At 41.4% G+C, this 21,414-nt stretch overlaps 1 protein-coding gene across 2 annotated transcripts in view; it reads right to left on the bottom strand.

The window, feature by feature from the left end:
- atp2a2a (ATPase sarcoplasmic/endoplasmic reticulum Ca2+ transporting 2a) overlaps positions 1-21,104 on the bottom strand; it is a 28,562-nt gene extending 7,458 nt beyond the window's left edge. For both annotated transcript variants that reach the window (XM_015009568.2, XM_015009569.2), the window contains exons 1-15: positions 20,111-21,104; positions 19,212-19,229; positions 19,041-19,123; positions 15,782-15,886; positions 14,097-14,235; positions 6,047-6,127; positions 5,615-5,700; positions 4,615-5,079; positions 3,122-3,210; positions 2,933-3,035; positions 2,692-2,823; positions 2,502-2,621; positions 2,197-2,415; positions 1,192-1,527; positions 162-382 (exon numbers count right to left, since the gene is read on the bottom strand). In XM_015009568.2, coding sequence (XP_014865054.2) covers positions 162-382; positions 1,192-1,527; positions 2,197-2,415; positions 2,502-2,621; positions 2,692-2,823; positions 2,933-3,035; positions 3,122-3,210; positions 4,615-5,079; positions 5,615-5,700; positions 6,047-6,127; positions 14,097-14,235; positions 15,782-15,886; positions 19,041-19,123; positions 19,212-19,229; positions 20,111-20,228 — 2,315 coding nt within the window. In that variant the 5' untranslated portion in view covers positions 20,229-21,104. The remainder of the gene's footprint in view (positions 1-161; positions 383-1,191; positions 1,528-2,196; positions 2,416-2,501; positions 2,622-2,691; positions 2,824-2,932; positions 3,036-3,121; positions 3,211-4,614; positions 5,080-5,614; positions 5,701-6,046; positions 6,128-14,096; positions 14,236-15,781; positions 15,887-19,040; positions 19,124-19,211; positions 19,230-20,110) is intronic.
- Between the last annotated feature and the right edge of the window lie 310 nt (positions 21,105-21,414).

Below are 21,414 nucleotides of genomic sequence, written 5' to 3'. Positions count from 1 at the left end.
TTATGGCTGTAGCATAACAAAATATGAGGAAGTATGAGAGGGTTGAATTTGTTTCCAAAGCAACACATAACTTTCATTTAATAGAAGCTATTTCTCTTTCTAAACAGAGCACTGAAAAATGAGAGAACATCAGTTGCTGCAGGGCACCAGAGGAAACTCACCAGACAACCTCACCCACGTTGGAGGAGATAAGATATCTGATGAACTGCTTCATGTTATTGTAGATGGCTCGGCCCTCTTCCACAGCGGCCACTATGGAGGAGAAGTTGTCGTCTGCCAGGACCATCTCTGAGGCCGACTTGGCCACGGCCGTGCCGGACCCCATGGCGATGCCGATCTCTGCCTTCTTCAGAGCAGGCGCGTCATTCACTCCGTCCCCCGTCTGGAGGCAAACACGGCACAGTGAGGTACTGCAGGACTCCATTCACCATATAATTCCTCAATTTGACATTTCGAAAATAAATTTGCTTAATGGAAACGTGCCAATTTCCAAAACTCTGTTTTTTCGATAAAAAGTTTTGATGCTCGGATGATGTGTTTTTTGGCCGTATCAAAATTGGTTTATTTCACAAAACTTCAATAGAAACACTTTTTTCGTGTCACACAAGTCACGTGATCAAGAAGCAGATGTCGCCACTGGTTCAAACCACAAAGAAGATGACAGGAAATAGTTGGATGATGATGGAGCGGCGTGTTTTTTAAAGACTTTTCGTATGAACTAACTTATTCAAGGGTAGGTCTATCACAATAAGCAGTAAATCAATATAAATTAAAGTAAGCTCAATAATTTCCATTTGCATGATTTATAATTTTCTTCTTTTCTCTCTTTCTACCAAAAGTCTGGTGTTTTGGTCTCAACTAGCCCTTCTGTTGAAGGACAATTTCGCAGACACTTCATAAGTCTTTATTTATGGTTTCTGTTATTTTATTTATCTATTTTAGATATTTAAAATATCTTCCATTTCCAGTGTTAGATGTTGATTAGAATTTAAAGTTTATCGATCTTTGAGAATGTGTTATTGCACGATGATATGTATAGTCCAGCAAACTTTGTTATCGTGATAAGCCCATTCAAGTACGATTTTAATTGTGTGTTTTATATAATCGAAACACTGCAATTGCAAAATTGTGTTTTTTCGACATCAGCAGATTATCAACAAAGCTGGTGACTTCCTTCCTATGGCTGCTTACCATGGCGGTTATTTCATCGAATCCTTGCAGGAACTCGACGATCTTGGACTTGTGGGAGGGCTCGACGCGGGCGAAGCACCGAGCCTTGGTCACAGCCTCCCGCTGGGCGTAAGGGGTCAGTTCGTCAAACTCCCGCCCAGTGAAGGCCATGTGCTCTATGTCGTCGTCTTCCATAAGGATGCCAATGCGCCGGCAAATGGCCACGGCTGTGCCCTTGTTGTCACCCGTGATCATGATGACCCGGATGCCGGCCTGGCGGCACAGCTTGATAGAGGCAGCCACCTCCTGCCTGGGCGGGTCCAACATGCCCACACAGCCAACGAAGGTGAGGTCGGACTGGGGAGGCAGGAAGGGAGACAAACGTCAGAGGATTTAGATGGGACAATGTGCATCAACAAACACTGACATGTAAATACATGAGATTATAGCCAGGTGGCTAATTTCCATCTCCAGTCCTATTGGCAGGTTGATGCTAAAGAACAAAACAGCCACAAAATAACACTACGGCAAAGAAATGTATAAAACAACCTTAAGATCCATACATCTTTGCTTAAAATCACAGTAGGGCAACAACTAATGATTATTTTAGTACACATAAAATAATCATGCTGACCCATTCATTATTAACTAATGGGCCTCCCAGCGGGACACAGGCACTGCTGGATGGAAATACTGGGGTGGACTAAATGCTGGAAGGGAGTGCTTCTGTTTATTTGAGTACTAGAATTACTGTCAGTATTTTTAAATTTTGGATGAATTAAGACATAAATGAGAGCTCTGCAACCAATCATTAACTTTACACATAGCCGCTGTCCATTGTTGTTGCTACGGGATACAAAACAACATCATCTGCGTATATCTGGCAGGTTACATTTGATGGGCAACATTCTGGAAAATCATCATTGAATAAGCTAAGAAGCAAAAGGTTCCAACACAGAACCTTGAGGTACTCAACAATTATTTTCAGTCGCCCCATTCAAAAAGCTACTGAGTGAAAATATTCACCTCATACTCTGAGAATTTGGCAGTGTCGGACAGGACCATGTCCTCTGTTTTAGGGGGGCTGTCTCGTGTGGCCAGAGCCAGACACCTCAGCGTGTCCCGACCTGTCCCATACTCGCGAATAACGGACATGATCTTTTCCTTGATGCCTTGAGAGAGGGGGACTTTGGTGTTGCCCACTCGGACGTGAGTGCATCTGTCGATGACGCCCTCCGGGGCCCCCTGGGAAGCAGAACGGGGATGTTAATTATTCCCACTGAACCCAGCGCCGCAGACAGACTCTCAGCCCTTTTTTCCTTCCTCTCTACCTTCACGAACATCTTGCCGACGGAGGAGCGGGACTTGTTGGGGGTGCAGTAGACGGACATGGACTTTCTGTCCCGGGAGAACTCGAGGGTGCACTCCTTCTTCATCAGCTGTTTGATCACCTGAGGCGATGAAAGGCACGGTCAGTGAGAAAAACCTGCTGACTGGGAGCCGTGGGCGGCTGCCACTCACCGAGTTGCAAGCGTTGGCTCTGTCGATCTTGGACAGGTTGTGGACTTCTGTGTCGAAGACGTTCATCTTCTCCACCAGACAGGTCAGCGCAGTCTCTGTGGCCTCACCCACCTTCTCGTACACACCCTTCACCTGATTGATCAAACACAATCCAGGTTACTCATTTCCCTCTTTGTCATCCTGAAAATGAAATGTGTTTATCTTTAGTTTTTAATCATCTCAAAAAGCAAGTTGTTCCAACCTCATTGAAGTCCAGGGAGGAGTCATTACACAGTGCACAGATGGTGGCCAGTTCCACCAGAGCCTCAAACTGGGAGCATTTCACTGGTTTGCCATCTTGGTAACTGTGAAGAGGCGTATTAGTCTAAAATATGCTTTTTTTACACTGTAAAAAGTTGATTTGTCACCTGTATTTGTTCGTAACACTCACACTTCTCCTTCAGGTGCGTAGGTTGAACCTGTGATGGTGAATTCTGACAGAGAGCAGCTTTCTCCTTCTGCTTTGTTGAGTATGAACATCTGAGAATCAGAGAAGTTGAAATCATGAAGACTGCTTCTGTTTCTTCACTGGGACAGCAGGGGGCAGCATCGTTCGAACAGTGAGCTGCCTGCAGTGCTACAAAGTGTGTCTTTGGTAGCTCCGAGCTGGGAGGCAGAAATAAGTGTTTCTTCACAGAAGTAAACAAAAGAGACTGCCAGGAGGCCTGAGTAAAGAGTAAAGCTGTCTGTGTCCAGAAGGAAGAAATCACAGTGCCAGGCAGACCTGGAGGTTTGCAACTCAAACAGATCAGATATTCTTTCTTATTAAATCAACTAAACACAAAATCCAACAACTATCTTAACCTAGTCACTAGGTTAGATTTGGTGAAGCAGATGGAGTGTAAGTAGAGACGCTTGACAGAGATACCAACAGCTCTATTGATCCCTATACTGGATAAAAACCTTCTAGATCGGCGACAACTATATTTAGAATTCATAATTGTACTTTCTGAACCATTTGAAAGAAGGTTTGTTGCAGTTTTTGTTTTACTTGTTTGACCAAGTCAACCTATTATTTTAGTCAGTTTCTCCACATTTGTTCTCTTTTATGTGTTTATAGTTGATAGGAAAAGAGAAAAAATGAATTCAATCAAAATCATCATCTGAAGAATCAGATCTAACATCTTTCTAATTTGATCATGAACTTCCCATGTAATTGTCACAATAAGCAATTACAAATTGCATGGTAAATTAAAATGAGATCAATAATTTCTGTTCTGATTATTAATATGTTTTGAAGGGCAGTTTTGTTTACAAAGACATCAAAATCCATTTTCTATGGTTTTGATTGTGTTTCATTTTGGATATTTATAATATGTTTCACAGTTAAAGTTTATCAGTCTGAGAGAGAAAATATGCACTCTTATGCCATTATTGATACCGCATTTGAAAATGGTCTCAAAAGAACAATATTATCGTTTACTGCAATAATTTCTGGGACAAATGTGTTATTGTGACAGGCCAGCAGCAACCTATAGAACAAAAGTGATATAAAAAATGCAAAGAAAAGGATTAAATATTACTGACAGCCAAAATGTCCTTTTCCATAATGTATGGTCAAGGAGCTGCGTGGTGTTGCTGATTAATACAGAGCGATAAACAGCAACCACAGGCTGGCCGTCTTGCTGCTTTGTGACGCAAGGTCAGTTATGCAACAGCAGCTCTGCAAGTTGTCAGCTGCGTGTAGATAAGAGGAGCAGCAGCACATTATCCGCTTGTTAAAACCCTGGATACCTGATCATAAGGAAAACAGTCTTAATTCTGACAACGTCCTCAGGCTGCAGGCAGGAAGTAAAAAGATGAAAAGACACCGATCACAGAGCTGCTTAGTAATGCACCAAGAGAGGGAGTGTGTGAGTGTGTGTGTGTTTCTGTGAGCCTCACCCTGCAGACAGACATCTGGTTGGTGGTCAAAGTGCCGGTTTTGTCCGAACAGATGACGGAGGTGCAGCCCAGGGTCTCCACAGAGGGCAGGCTGCGGACGATGGCGTTCTTCTTGGCCATGCGGCGGGTGCCCAGGGCGAGGCAAGTGGTGATCACAGCGGGGAGGCCCTCGGGGATGGCGGCGACGGCCAGTGCCACGGCGATCTTGAAGTAGTAGACCGCCCCGCGGATCCAGGAGCCGCCGTGGACGGGGTCGTTGAAGTGGCCGATGTTGATGATCCACACGGCGATGCAGATGAGGGAGATGACCTTGGAGAGCTGCTGGCCGAACTCGTCCAGCTTCTGCTGCAGCGGCGTCTTCTCCTGCTCCGTGGCCGCCATCTCATCGCGGATCTTCCCGATCTCCGTGTTGACGCCCGTGGCCACGACAACGCCCACGGCCTTCCCGGCGGCGATGTTGGTGCCCTGAAACGGCGGGTCACACACACACCTGTCAGCGTTACACACACCTTGAAACGACAAAACAATCTATATATGTGCTACAAAGTTTTTACGAAAATGTTTTAAAGAAAGTAAGACTTGACAATAAATCAATAGCAACGTATGTGATAGACACACATCACATACGTGTCTATCACATACGATAATACGTCTATTGACGTATTATCAATAGATAATACGTCTGAACCACACTGCATTCTGGGGGATGTATGCAGAGGAAAGGCTTCAGCCGCTCAAGCTCTCATGACAAACTAAACTAACTCGCTCACTCTTTGGTTGCCTAGCAACAACCTGTTGAGTAACATGCAAAGCAGCAGATTCATGTTTGCCATTGAGCCTCATAACAAAGGAAAACTGTGACTAAAACAGGAAAAGCCATGCATATTTAAAACAAAAAAACAAACCAATAATTATCAATATCGACAGATATGAACGCTTTTAACATGATTTCAGCTGCATCGCCCAGCCCTAGAAGAAAGTAGAGTAGATTTTGTCTTACAGAGAAGAGCATGTTCTTTTTGTCTTGATTGACGGCTCGAGGGTCCGGGACGGGGTCGGTGTGCTTGATGACAGACACAGATTCACCTACGAGGAAAACACAGAACAAAAAAGGGTTTCTTCAATTGAGAATGTTGCTTACTTTGTTGATGTATGGCTTTTGACTAAAATGTGATTAACTCAACAAAAAACATTTGATTGTCACTAGATTTTATATATTTGTTTTGAATTCTTGTGCTAATACCATAAGAATGTGGCGTTTTTCCTAAAGGTTGTCAGGGAACGGCTCTGTCGCCAAGCAGATAGTGAACTACTCTTTAATCACTTCATAGTAATGCAAAAGGTAAAACAAAACAGAAGTAATAAAAGCAACAGCGCTGTGAGGTAGAACTGAATAAAAAGTGTTTGGCGTCTGCCATGTTGTGAGCCTCACCTGTCAGGATGGACTGGTCTACCCTCAGAGTCGTTGACTTGATTGAACAGATGCGGATGTCGGCAGGCACTTTGTCTCCAACTACAACCAGACATGGCCCAGTTAGAGAGAGTACACAAACAAATAAAACAGAAACATAATCAGAACAATGGCATTAAACTGATTCATAGAGGGCTGCGGCTGCAGCCTTTGCATATCAGTGATATATTTTTTCACCAGCTGAGTAGCTCCTCATCGCGTTCCTGGTAAGGGCTGTCTTTATTTGGCCTTCATCTTGGCCAAATGAAGGCTGAACAAATGAGATGCCTGTGCTGTGAAGGCAATTACTTAGCTTTGCTGTAACTGGAATGATAAAGTGCCGCTCATTACAAAATGTTTGCTGTGCCACCCAACAGGAAAACAGTGCAGCAATCACTGTCAGGAGAAGAAAGGGAGAACCAGAGAGAGAGAGGAGAAAAAAGAAGGAAATGAAGAACTTGTGAGCCATAAAAGGCCAGTCTCAAAGGAAAAGGCCCATCTTGATGCGACGGAATTGCTGTGACCCAATTCAACATCCTAATGGTACATAAAAGGCGTGGAAACTGGGGAAATGGTTCACGGTATGGCACAGTTCCACAGGCGAAATCCACATATAGACCTAGGAACTGTGTCAGAGTATCACAAAACATCCTACAACAATAGTAGAGTAAGAATCAAGGAAACAACAGGCGCTTGCCAAATAACAAATTTTCTAACGATATCAAAACAAAGGGAGTTGAAACTCTTGCTTCTAACTCATTTGTCATCAAGACAGCATCATTCCTTATGGTTCCCTCAAGTTAACTTTTTTAAAGGGGCAGTAGTATGTAAAATGTTCTTTTATTCTCCATGGCAAAACACCTGGTTGCACCTAGCACCACCTTCTAGACCAGGGGTGCCCAAAGTCGGTCCTCAAGGGCCGGCATCCTGCACGTTTTAGTTCTCTCCCTGGTGGGAGTAACAACCATTTCAGCATGTCAATGTTCTTCTTAGGCCTTCTAATGAGCCATCATTTGATCCAGCTGCGTTAAACCAGGGAGAGAACTAAAACATACAGGATGCCGGCCCTCGAGGACCGACTTTGGACACCCCTGTTCTAGACGCAGCTTTTGCAGTTGCAGTTTCCAAGCTTTCACCTCACAGAGCAGCCTTCCCCACTCAGCTCCTTCAGACTAGCCAGCAGCAATTAGTAAATACCTGGTAGAACTGAGTTCATTATACAAGCTACTTCTAAGTGCAATGCTGGTAAAAAATGTTAAAGGGTTAAAAGAGGAGCCAAAGTAAAGCAGTACTACATTACTTTTACTCAAGTAAAATAAAAAGTATCTTTCCATGAAATTACTCAAGTAAGAGTAAAAAAGTACTTAGTAAAAATATTACTCAAGTTCTAATCATAAAATCTGATTCAATACTTTGAAATGGTGACATCAAACGACAAAATATGTGCAAATTTTGTCATCTTATAGACTAAAATAAAAATATTACTATAAATACAAAAAACGTTCAGGCAGAACACTTTTTCAAACCACGTTCTCTCTACATAAAATGAATATTTACAGTAGGTAATTTAGAACAGATTATTTTTAAGTGGCAATATGCAGTGTTTACTCTTATCTTAGTCCTCAAATGCTACAACAGGCTGAGCTGCTATAAAACAACACTAGAACAATAAGCTGGTGAAAAAGCAACACTGAGTATGAACACTGTTACAAAGCAGAGTCGTGAACAGTTGTTTAGTTAGATCAGCATTCTTTTCTTCAGTGCCACTTTTAACGACTGTGACTAGACTGCACCTTACAGATCGATCAACATATACTATTCATTGCCAAGAGGCAGAGAGGGTAATATTTAAAATCAAACTACAAGTCACGCATTTTTTAGCTTCACATTTGTTTGCTGTGGGTGCTATCTTTAACAACCAGGTTCCATTTAAAGTGGCAGTATTATATGTTTTGCAGTCACATGGTATCATTTTATAATACGATTAAGTGACTATGTTACCTTTAGTCATAGTAAAATCGCAATATATATCAAATACAACTTAAAAGAAATTTGACTTCATAATTTAATGCGTTGAAATTGGGCCTCTGTCTCTTTAAGAACCTCCTGCTCTTTCTGAAACTCCGCCTCTAAGAAGTCATCACCACATGTTTATTCTATTAACCCTTTAACGTTTTGAGCTCAGCAGATGCACAGTTCCACCAGGTGTTTGCTAATTGCTGCTGGCTAGTCTGAAGGAGCAGAGAGGAGGCATCTCCTGTGACAACCAGCTGAATGGTTGCCATGGGAGATTAAAGGATTTCTCAAACACAGATGAAAGAATCAAGGCAACACTCCAGGTATATTTTTTACATCACAACATGATGTAAAGCTCAAAAAAGTTGATTTTATTTAATACAGTACCTTTAAAAAGAAAGAATTAACTTGAGGGACACAAAAGGAACGATGTGCTGTTTTGATGGAGAGAGTGAACAGAATGAGTGGAAAGGAAAAGAGTCATACAGTGAATTGGGCTTTATCTGTGGCTATTGTTTCATTTTTAATGTTTTATATCACAGGAACAAAATGTACAAATACATCTCACACAGATGACCAAAGAAGTAGGAAGTGACACGTCCTACTTCTTTTTTTTTTGTAATTTTTGATTGCATGCACCTTGTTAAAAATCTGCGACTCTATTAAAAGCCAGAAGTGTCCAGAACGTCCCACTGCAGACCTGCATTCATGACGCATGTGTATATCCTTTGTCCTTCTATGTCAACATCCTCTTTGGTTGCTGTCCAAGCATCTTGTGCTGGTTTATATCTGCTTGCCAATGCATCTCTGACTCCAGCAATTGCAGACACGCTGAACTGAGTTCACACCTGGTGATGCATTAAGCCCGTTGTGACTCCCCAAGGTGCTTTTTAAACAGACCTTTAAATAGCAGGTGAGGCTGAGACTGAAGGCGTCCAGCTTTGAGTGGCAACTGCACCTGCTGTATGTTAGGGGCGACAGCGGTCCAGGCTTCCTCAGAGACAGCCTGGAGGCTCCATGTGCCGATGGCGGCTGAACAAAGGCTGTCACTTTGAGTGGGCCGTTTCACATCAACAGGCTTCCCAACACATCTCCCACTGACTAAATCATCGGCTCCATTTATGTGTGTGCGAAAGGCGCGATTCAAACTCAGAAATCAACAGTGTTTGAGAAATGCAAATGACAAGTCAATAAAGCGAGGAAACCTAAACGTGTCTGCAAACGTGTTGTTTTGCAAGTTCGTTTCACTGTGACCGTTCAGCCTCGACTCCGGACACCAGTGTTCGTTTCCCCTGGCAACAGCGCTAGCAGAAGCGTGATGTTTAGTTAACAGTTTGCTGATGGGAAAGATAAATCAATATTTAACAGGTCGCTGGTTTCTTGGCTCCCTGTTGCTAATGTAAACTCGTCAGTTTTAACAAGGGGTTAGTTCTCTTATAAAAGCATCGTCTCTACATTGTTTTCTCAGGATTTCAGTTTTCTGTCATAAAACAGCAGCAGATAGCTGCCACATGATGCAACATAATGCTGTTTCCGTTACCAGGGGCAACCAGATAAATTTCTTTCGAGAACAGATTAGTTACTTTTGTATTGCTTAGTCCGTAGCTATTAAAATTCTTCGCACATTTTTATTTAAATAGGTTACGATTGATTGTACAAATTTTTCTGGCGCCCTCATGGGTGCTGCTTGTCTGAAATCAAAAATACATTTAACACAGTACACACACTTTGTCACTAATCTCCACTACACTGGTTAGACAGTAAAAGACATAAACTATAAAAAATAAACAATACAATTATTTTCTTTAAGTATGAAAAAAAACATGTTATTGCCTAAAATGTAACAACACAGCATTGTTGCTTCAAACATCAACACTGACTAATTTTTACATGAACTGATAAAAAAGCAAAATGTGATTTATAAGACTTTTTAATCTTTTACAGAATTTGAACCAGGTGAAGCTGTAACTATGTCATTGACAAGTTTTTATAGAACATATCTACAGTTCTTTTTTTTATCTTAAATGGAAAAATGTATATATTTTTTGCACATTTTTGGTGTGTGTGTTGTTTCATCAAATTGCTTTTTTTAGTCTGTACACTCCAATTAAAGCTTAATTGATTACTAAATTAGTTGATGATTACTTCAATAATCGATTCGTCATGATTGATCCGATTAATCGGTTAAGTCCTACACAATTAGGATGCAATAAATGACACGTGGTTAGAGTATTTCCTAATTAGGTGATTTCTGAAGGAATCTGAATGTTATTAAGGGTATTTGTGTAAAAGGGGCTGAATAGCAAAGCAATCCACACTTTAGATTTTCGTTTGCAAAAATACTCACATTTGCATAAAATCCCTACTAAATATTTAAAGTGGTGAGTGGAAGATGAATCAGCTGCAGCTGCATTAAATTGCCAACATGAAGACGCTTCGATCGATGAAAGTACAGACGCGCTAACAGCAGGCTGGAGGACTGCATTGCTCTCATGTTCCAAGTGTGTGCCTCCTCTCTTCAGACTGACATCTCAGCATCTCGACTGTCACCGGAGAGCATAGCACGGATACCCAGCAGTCACCACGGTACAAAGAGCTAACGAGACTCGTGCAGCCGGCAGACCGGTTGTGGTAAAGAATCTGTATACATCTAAACGCCAGAGGATTACTGCTGTTAACATCATAACATTCCTATAACACTTTGCATTTACAGTAAACATTAAACATATGATGAAAATTTCTATCCACACTATATACAATCCTACTGAACCAAGCTGTGGTTCTGCAGATCGGTCAGAGCCAGATGAGAAGCTCCGCCTCACCTCCGTCTGCACCTCTGACCCCCTGAGGTTGTGTTCCTGTCCGTCTCCCCAGTCGGGGTAAATGAGAGTGCTTCTGTCTTGCTGACAAGTGGGAACCTTTGGCCAAAAGACCGTCCCTCGGTGACAACGGACACTTGCCAGACCCCAGTAAATGCCACATACTCTCCATGGTGTCTGGAATCTCAGCGGCGGGTGCTGATGGGTACAGTAACTGCAGAGCACAGAGCCCAGCAGGGTGGAACGGTTATCTGCAGAAGTGCTTCCCTATAAGGTCATTGCTCTCTCTCCAACTCTCTGTCCGGTAGAACAGGAGTGCTCCTCTCTCACACACATACACACACAATTGAACTCCACAACAAGAACATCCAAATTTGCAAGCCCTCAAAACCAAACAGTAAACTGGCAGCTGACAGAGTGCACTGTTATGACAAGGACTTAAATCCAAACAGAGCTTGTAAACTAACTTTATTAGCCTTGTCATAAAACCATAAACTATTATTTATGGCAAATCTTTAAATAATCACTCCTACTGATATATAAAAAAAAATGCAGAGAATACAATCACCAATTTTGTTGCATAAATAAATGAAATGGGTTGACATTGATCAAGGTCTGAATGAAAACTTTAACAGAGAAGCTGTGTTCAGGCATGAGAAAATGGAAATGCTGAAAGCAGCAGCTGGGAGATGCAGGATGGGCTTTCTGGCTGTTCTTCCCACAGAAGAGGAAGCCACGGAGGACTCATCTCTGCGTCCTCCGTCTCAGCCACCCGGCCAGCTTCTGCATCATCATCACACTCCGCCTCCACATGGCACGGGTCACTTTGAAGCTCGGCTAGGGGAGGGCAGGGGGGAATAGTAGGACGGGAGCCATTGTAAGAGATATGAGGAGGATTTAGGATGCGTGTACAACTGACGAGTTTGTCCCGACTGCGGGATAAAACGTCCGCTCTTTGCTGCCTGCTGGGATGCTCTTTTTAAGAAAGCCTTGTGCTGCTGACAGAGCGGCATCCCGCTGCTTTCATCAAGAGCTTTCTGCAGGAGGGGAGGGCGCGTCTCACTACTAGCTACAAACGTCCGCAAAACATTGTAAATATTAAGCTAACGTTTTTAAAAAAAAAGTTCCACGTGCAGTGTTTCTATTTAATAAGAAAAGCAAAAAAAAAGTCTTTCCACTAAAGTTTCACGAAATACATACATTTCGATACTGCTGAAAAACCACCCAATTTTACCGCAGCAACTTGTTCTGGAAAAAAGTTAGATTTTTTGTCCAAAATTGGTGTGATATGCAATTATATTTATTTTCATAATTCTAACTTGTGCAATTTTATGGTCAACAGCTACTGGCTCTCTTTCCATCAATGTTTTTATGCACATTTTGAAGTATCTCATTAGAAAAGATGGACTGAAACAGCAAAATTCGAAAAACTTTACATTTGTTTCAGGTCGTTTTTAGATTTTCTAAACAGAAAATTAATGCACAAAAGGGGAGATGGAAACACATTTGCCAAAAAGCGAATTTTCACAATAGTGGATTTGTGCTTTACCAGAGGCAGGAAACTCAAGAGAAATTTCTACATTGTTTTTCATAATGACAATCGATTTTATTTATAATCCCCTTCATATCTCAAGCTGAAATCTCAAAGGGAACATTCACACGGTGATGATGGAGAGCTACTGGATCATAGCTACAGCTGCCCTGGGGCAGGCAGACAGAAGGCAGACTGCCATTTTGCCCCATGGGCCTTTCTGACCAACACAAGCAGGCAAGGTGGGTGAATCGTCTTCTCCAGGGACAGAAACAATGAAGATAGGCAGATCGAATTATCGATCCACCGATTGCCGAGTGAACTCTGACCGTCATTGATGGTTGATTCGCTTCAAAACCCGTAGATGGAAATCCTAAATGACCTGTACTTGAATAGCACTCCTTCAAGTCCAGAGGAACCCAACGCCCTTCACACATTTATTCACCTACCATTGTTGCCACCATCACCTACTCTCTATGTCTCTCTTTAAGTTTGAACCAAACATTTAAGAGGTTAGTTTCTTTTAACAGAGAAAATCCCAAACATTAAGACCAGGACTGACTCCATTTGTCCCTGTCAAGGTTAGCATGAAGTCCCTCTGTTGCTATGTTCCATGATCAGGAGAGGCTCAGGGTGGGACCAGGCACCTGTCATTTTCATGACTGTCACTGCCTCTATAAATACAGCATTCCATAATCTAAACAGCCAATGATGGCTAAAAATAAAACCTTTTGTTATCCACACAAACTGTGACCATCGCTTCATCGACTTAGGCTCATACTGAGCACGAGATGGAGCCGCTGTTTCTGAGGACATTCCTCGGCATGCCGGTTTCCGCTCATCCCTCTGCAGAATTATATAAGTGAGTGGGCACTTTCAGAAGCAGAGCTGTACATCCTGAGGATTTTCTAGCTGCTGAAATACGCTGACTGGACCTTGCCAGAAAGAATTACTCCGGCGCTCAATTCATTGACAGCACAGTGGGAAAAATCTCACAGCGGATCTGTTGGGAGGATGCAGGAGATGAATTTAAAATAGGCGTGTGTGTGTGTGTAGAAACACAAACTAAAAGGACAAGGGAGTGTTAATTTTTTGTTTTACCCATCGCTTAGACACAATGGGTTAACAGGAACATCTCAAAGTACCGGTACATCACATTTGGAGGGTGAGTCACCTCTGCAGTGGCTCTTAGGCTTGGACAGACGTGAGCTTGTTGCTAAATGTAAATCGTGACCTTCGAGCAATTATAGGACTTATCTGCAGCAGAGAGAAATACGTTCAGAAACTCTCCTAAGAAAACAAAAGGTTTCTGTCTAAATATCCAGAAAAAGTTTATAATATGAAATATTTAAAAGTGGTTTTGGTCTTTTAAAGGGGCAGTATTATGCGTTTTAAACCCACATTGTGCCATTTTGTAGCAAAATCAAGTAACTATGTTACCAAGAGAGAGTCAAGGATTTCTCAAACATGCATGAAAGAATCAAGGCAACACTGCAGGTGTGTTTTTGATGAGGGTTAAAATTATAACATAATGTAAAGCTCAAAAAAATTTATTTTACAAAGTACTGCTCCTTTAAACCTTTTCCATATTATATTAATATATAGGCTTTTGCAAGATATGAAGTCAAATGAGTTCAAGTAGAAAGAAGAATGCAGGGAAACCTACCAGCCACTTCCACAATGTCGCCCGGTACAATCTCTCTGGCCTTGATCCTCTGCACCGTCTTCCTGTCCTGCCGGTACACCTTCCCCATCTCCGGCTCGTACTCTTTCAGAGCCTCGATGGCGTCCTCAGCATTGCGTTCCTGGTGAGGAAGACAAGAGTTTGGTGCGACATCTGTATTCGCTACTGATGCAAGCCACATCAACAGCTGAGGTGCCAAGCAAAAGTATTCATATCTGCAGGACTTCTTCACAAACTTTTAAACCAAGTTTATTTCACTTGGATAGACCAACATGGTAGTTCATAATTGTGAAGTTTTTAAACATTTTTACCACTTAGACATCTGAAAACTGTGTCAGTACAATCTTATCTAGCTTTTGCTTGATGAGTAAACAGAGTCCACACTGTATGTAACTTACTTTTAGTATTATTCCAGATGTTTTGTGAAGGCCCCAGAGGTTTGTTAGAGAATATTGGTGAACAAACAGCATCATGAAGACCAAGAAATCTGGTCAGAGTTGATGGATGGAGCTAAATACAGTGACATTTCTTAAAGAAGACTTGCAAAAAACCAGATGCTGAGTAGGAGGTTCAACTAAACATAGAGCCAGAGCTGGAATGGTTTAGATCAAAGCAGATTTGTCTGTTAGCAAACCTTGAAAATTGATGTTCACAGAAGCTTCCCCTCCACTCTGAGTAAACGTAAATGTGCAAAACTGACAAAAGGTTTTTACTCTATTTTGTTTTTTCTCATTTTTATTTGAGATCAAATTTGAATAACCATCCATATTAATAATCTCACTAAAAAAATATTCACTACTCTGTGTCGGTCTCCCCCATAAAATCCGATTATAACTTGAAAAAAATCTGGAGAAGTTTTTGGGAATATGAATACAATTGTGAGCTACAGCATGTTTGTGTTCATTATGCATTTTAGTTGGTCACATTTCAGTTTTCTATAAACCTTTTCTTTTAGTCTTTTCCCAGTTTCCCTTCACCAGAATATTCATCATTATATAGCCAGGCAAACATCACTCAGAATGGCCAGCCCACACAGTTTTTTTTTTTTATTATTCTTCAATGCGAAGCCTTTCTTTGAGACGAAAATAACTTCCAGTACACAGTGTTCATCTACAGTGCTGGTAAAATCTAACTAAAGGATGCAGACTATCGTTTCTTACGTTAAGATGTTCTGCAACAGAATTATATTTGCATCCTTGATCAAATAAACCTTTAATTACTTTCACCAGATTAGAATTTGGCCGATTATGATAACTCCATTTCACACAGATACACCTGACTTTTCAATGTTTGAAGGTAGACAGTAAACTCTCTCACATAAGTCGCATATAAGTCATTAAAAATCATGCCGCTAATATCATCCTCCAACTACTTCCTGTCGTCTTTTTCTTTGTGTTTTGCATCAGTGGCAGCATCCGGTTGTTGATTATTTGACTTGTGTGACGTGAACAAAAAGTGTCTGTTTGTTTTTGCAGTTTTGCAAAGTTAACCAGTTTTTTTTAAAAACCCACCTCATCCTACTCTTAATTTTTTTTATCGACAAACATGCTTTATTTCAAACTGGCATGTTTTCATTAAGCAAACTTATTTTAGAAATAATGCAATCATGTGGTGAATGGAAACGCAGCTATTTAAAGAGCTTTCCAGTGTCTGACGCGTCGTCTCACCTGCCACACTCCAACGATGGCGTTAGCGATAAGAATAAGTAAAATTACAAAAGGCTCCACAAACGCTGTGATTGTTTCTTCTCCCTCCTCGAACCACGCCAGGACCTGAAAACACAATTACCTGAAATTAGCTGAAAAGGTTTTTGGAGACTTTCACCAAAGTACATCTAAGAAATACACTAATTCTGACCCTAATACTACGGGCTTTCATACACGGTACAGGCATGAATCTGCCTGAAAAGAAGAAGAAGAAGAAAAAAAAGCCCATGTGTGTTGACCTGCAAGCTCATTAAGCCCATTAAAACCTGCAGCAGAGTGTTGTGTGTCATTGGGTCGTAATGACTTAATTAGGTGTTCCTGTAAAAGAAACAGCTCTAAAAGTATCCTGTGCGTCACAAGCTATTAGCTCATTTTCCATAATGTAATGAAACAATCAATTTTACAAAGAGCTACGTATCTTACTGCTCAGGAAGTGAAAATTTAGAGCCTAAAAGTTTACAAAAGATGTCTGTGTCTTCGCGACGCCCAACAGAGAACAGCCGGCAGTGAAACTAGACATGAGTCCGTTTCCTCCATCCAGTTGCAAGAAGGCAGTGAAACATTTTGCTTTTGAAACTGGAACAGTTTGCCACAATAAGTGTTGACAGAGATGCTAAAAGAACCGCTGGAATGAGTCGTGTTTTTTTCTCTCAGATGGTTTGGATGTTCAAGGCCTCTCTCCCAGGTGGTGCTGTGCACTGTTCGTCAGCTGGCTGAGTGAAGGCTGTTACACTTTCCTTTCTGTACCATTGTGTAATCTGCCCAACACTCTACATGAGCATGTAAGTATCCTGTGTGGGCATATCGTACCAAATGTAGCATCCAATCAGCCCTTTGTAATTTTGTTGTCATGAAACTTAAGATGATGCATTAGGTGAGTTTTTGTACTATTAAATGTGCTTTTTGTGATTTTAAAAGTATCACACAAAGTGGTCTTACTTCATCATCCAGGCACAGTGTTATGTTAGTATTTAACCAGAGGTTTAATTAATCTTTAAAGCAAACCATAAACTTATTTATTAAATCTGGCTTTGAGTTGACATTTACTTAGCTGTTGCCATATTGCATTGTCTGTTTTATTTATTTAGTAAGTCTATCAAATTTTATATTCTTATGTATTTGATTTACATATATTTTTTGCTATTGATTTACATTTCATACATTTCTGTGTTTACAGTTTATGTATTATCCTGGAAAACTGGATTTCTGATACAATTTTATTTGGTTCTAATGTTTCCTCTGCATTTCCTCACTTCTCTGTACTCTATCATTTTATAAAGTATTTCACGTTTTTTCCACTTATTTTGATCAAACTGAGATTTTTTCATTTCCAATTGTTCTTAATCTCTGTTCAGCAGTTTGCGTTGCATTTCTGAAAAAGGCTACACAAATAAAGTTTGACTGATTCAATCTTTTACCACTTTCAGGAATAACTGGTTCTTGTTTCTATCCAATTAAAGTTATTAGGTCATGTAATATACTCTTTATGTATTAAACTGTGCAATTTTTATTTCTAAATACCTGAAACAAATACATCTGCTGTAGCTGAGTGGATATGTAACTATAACTACTCTATAAATATAATAGTTATCATAAAACAGAAACCGTCGAGGAGATTGTTGTAGTCAGCCTTTCACAACAATCAGCAACCATCACCCGATCAACAAATCCACAAAGTAACTATCCGATTAATCCGCCAACTTACAAAATATTCAGAAAATATCTAATCGCTTCCAGCTATCCTTTATTTTCACAGCAAAACAAAGTCATCGTAAAACGACTGAAAACTTTTAAAGGACGATTCAGGAACGCTGCTGTAGGAGTGGGCTGATGACGGTCAAAGTGTCTAAACTGGTCTGAGGTGAAGTGCACATGGAGGTGTGCATTAGCTGAATGGAGAGCCCTCCCTGAGTAGTGAGAGTCCAAATTTGGTCTGGAGTGGTGCTCTGTTCCCCTGTCAGACACCAGCCACCGACACCTCTGTATCCCCTGACAGACGCGGCGAGCTGCATATCAGCACACAGGCAGACGCAGAGGTTAGTCTATCGCTACGCAGCTTTGCTAATTGTTCATCTGGACAAATAATCACAAATAATCGCTGCAGTATTAAAGGGGCAGTATTATGTAAAATTAAAATTTTTGAGCTTTGTTATGTTATTCCTTCATGAAAAACATAGCTGGATTGTTGCTCTGATTCTTTCATGCATGTTTGAGAAATCTTTTAAATCTCCCGTGGCAACCATTCAGCTGTGCAAAACGTCTGGATGAACCTAGCTCGGCCTTCAAGGATGAATCTCTCCCTCTGAGCTGCTGTTTCAGAGCAGACCTCCCATCTAAGTCCCCCACTCAACTCCTTCAGACTAACCACCAGTAATTAGCAACCACCTGGTGGGACTGCACATCAGCTGAGTTCATTATATGAGCTACTTCTCAGGGAAACGCTGGTAAAAACGTTGTGAAAGGGTTAATAGAGGAGCCATGTTGAAATGACTTCCTGAAGGCGGAGTTTCAGAAAGAGCTTCTTAAAGAGGCAGAGGCCCAATTTCAATTTACTTTGTCAATCTCGAAGTAAAATGTCTTTCAAGTCAAATTTCTATATAGCATTTTTATAACAACTGAAGTTAACATAGTTACTTGATTATGCTATAAAGTGGTAAAATGTGCCTGGAAAAAACATAATTCTGCCCCTTCAACAGTTCATTTCTGCTTGGGAAAACATTCCTTTATGCAATCCAAGTTCCTTCGAAAGTACAAAACCAAAAAACTGAGGATTGAACCAGTTTTTACACTTTGTCATTACATAACTACTGTCCACTTGCTATTAAACACTGAAAGTCAGCAGCAGCCCAGACGAGATCAGCTTGAGTCATTCCGAAGCGGTTCTGCTTGGCGTCTCATCATTCTTACGGATCAGAGGAGCGGGGTGACAGTGACTCAGTGCTGCTACCGCTGTTGTCACCATTCCTCAGATGAGCTGCGAGCCATCTCAGCTATTTAGCTCCTTCCTAAGTAAGCGTAACCCGCCGGCACAGCTATGCAAACCGAAGACGTTCACACTTCAGCGCCATGCGCCGCACTTGCTTCATCACACTGGATTTATTCAAACCCCCACCAGCAGCTGGAGCTTAATGTAAACATTTGGTTGAAGTAAGTGAAGTTAGTATGAAGGAAGTATTACATCTGATTTAAAATGTGTGATGAAACCACGGTGTAGACTTACAAAAGATATGCATGCAGCTAACAGGAGAATTCGAACGAGCAGATCTTCAAACTGTTCCAGGACGAGCTCCCATAAAGATTTCCCTGCAGACAGGAGAGTACAGTTACTAAAAAAAAAGAACAACATCGTAGGAACTTATCAGGAACAAACGTCAGAGACAAAAGCAAGTACCTTCTTCTGCTGGTAACTCTGTGTGCAGAGATGTGCGGGTTGATCCAAGCAGGGAAAAAAAAAAAAAAAGGAGAGAGAGAAGTTGTTTCATTCATTTTTTGGGTCAAACGATAGCTGTACAACCAGTTTTACTGCAGTCATTGCTAACTTTCTAGTAATATCTGATTTTAAATCACTTAGTGTAAAACATTACGGTAAAAGGCATTCAGATTTTCCATTTGCGTAAAGGTCAGGAGGGATTTAGGAGAAGGGGAGAATGCTCTATGTGACCCCCAGGTGATATTATTATAAAGCAGCTGTTAAAGTCTGGAACAACAGAGATTAACTCTGACACATGAGGGTCACTTCAGTGACCCAGGCCATATGCCTGCAAGATCTCCAGCCACAAGAGATGATGTGTTGTCCTTAGATAGAAACTTTCTTAAGCTACTTTGAATAATTAACTGAGCTTACTATACTGTTAGATGACGTATGTGTGATTAAATTTAAATTATGTTTTTTGTAAAATGCCCCATGACGACATTTGTTGTGAATTGGCGCTGTGTAAATAAATTAAACTGACTTTATCCATGCCACCATAATTTGGCTCTGGTTAACAGGCGCAACCTGTTTACACACCACACACAAAAAAAATTGACGACACCTTACATAAGCCACACTCAGTAATGACTAATTTGTTACTATGGAAATGATGGGAAACCCTGGAGGTCAGCACTGGTGACGTCAGCCAAAATCCCTTCACAGAGCACCGGGTATCACCGATGATGTAGCTGACTTTTACCCCTGTACAGAACACGGAGCACGCCGCGTTCACGTTACAGTAGCATGCATGAAACGCGTCTCATTCACGGCAGCAACCAGCCTCAGCGGCAGGCTATGGGAACTAAAGCTGTTCCTACCGTTTAGGCCCCATTTCTCCTTCTGCCGCTTCACCTCGTCCAGAGAAAGTCCTGTGCTCTCATTGACGCAGAAATAACTGTAAACTTCTTCTACAGTCTTCGTGTGAGCGTTCTCCATGGCGGACGGCTCCTTCCCACTGAGCTTCACCTGAATTAGTCTGAGGAGACTCGGTGGCTCTTGGAAGCTGTCAGTACTTTTCGGAGAAATAATGAGTGTGCCAACTGAGAGCGTACATTCACTCTCGGTTAGCTACCGTCGGCAGTGTAACGTGTTCCCCCGGCTCCCTGTTAAGATTATCTGCACGCGAATGACGCTTTCTTTCTTTCTTTCTTTTTTCCTTTTTCTTTTTTTTTTCTAGCAAAGGTGACCCGAACTTCTTCTTGTCCGGGTGAAGGTTAGTGTGAGGCTCCGCTGGTCTCCGCTGTTGGTGGGGACGTATCTGCGGCAGTGCTCTGTGTTCGGGACTGCATTCGGTCCAGTCCTCTCGGTGCCGTTTCCTGCCTCACCGTGGCGCAGCTCTATGTGCTTCCACTCGGTCTTCTTAGTCTGCTTTTATGAAAGCGAGGCGCCTCTCTGCTGCCTCTCTTCCCCGTGCTGCATGTGGACTCCTATCATTGGAGGAACGCTGGCAGCTGCGTTCAAACCAGGGCCAGATGAAAGAACCCAGGAAGTCGCTGGGAAGCGCGAGGCTGGAATATCGTGTTTATTTACCGCTGCCGACTCAAATTGTTAGGATTACACGCTCAGGCTCGAGGGTTTTTTTAACCCCTCGAGTTTTGCATGGAAGTAATAAAAAGCAAATAAACAAATCATAATAAACAAAACCAAGTTGAACAACTGTAAAAATGTTCACGTGTGTCTTTCCCTGGAACAAAATATGCAAATACTTAAGCCAAACAAATCTTGTGCAAGTGTTTTTTTTATGATCGTTATCATGATCTGGTAGAGAACAGTTTGCAGAAAACCCTGTTCTTTTCCGCATTTTTGTCACTTTTGATTTTATCTAATAGGCCAATACGGTATCACAAAAGTGTGAATCAACAGCAAAATGATACATTGCTGACATTTTTCTGTACATGTCATAGGTCAAATTGAGAATTTTACCATGACTTCTCGGTTGGATTTAGGCCTCTACTTTGACTAGGCCAGTGGTCTAAACCTGCATCTAAACCACTCCCGTTATTTTTGGCCAATAATGGGAGTATAAGTAGTTATACTTCTAACATTAATAGCAGTATTACAAAACTGAGAAGAGTTCTGACATATAATATAGAAAGATTTTCATTAACTATTTGCAACAAAA

The sequence above is a fragment of the Poecilia mexicana genome, unplaced genomic scaffold (assembly GCF_051168715.1).
Source record: "Poecilia mexicana isolate PSO_F unplaced genomic scaffold, ASM5116871v1 scaffold_9, whole genome shotgun sequence".
Taxonomy (NCBI): domain Eukaryota; kingdom Metazoa; phylum Chordata; class Actinopteri; order Cyprinodontiformes; family Poeciliidae; genus Poecilia; species Poecilia mexicana.
The sequence above is the reverse complement of the archived record's forward strand: the minus strand, read 5'-3'. Positions and strand labels throughout refer to the sequence as shown.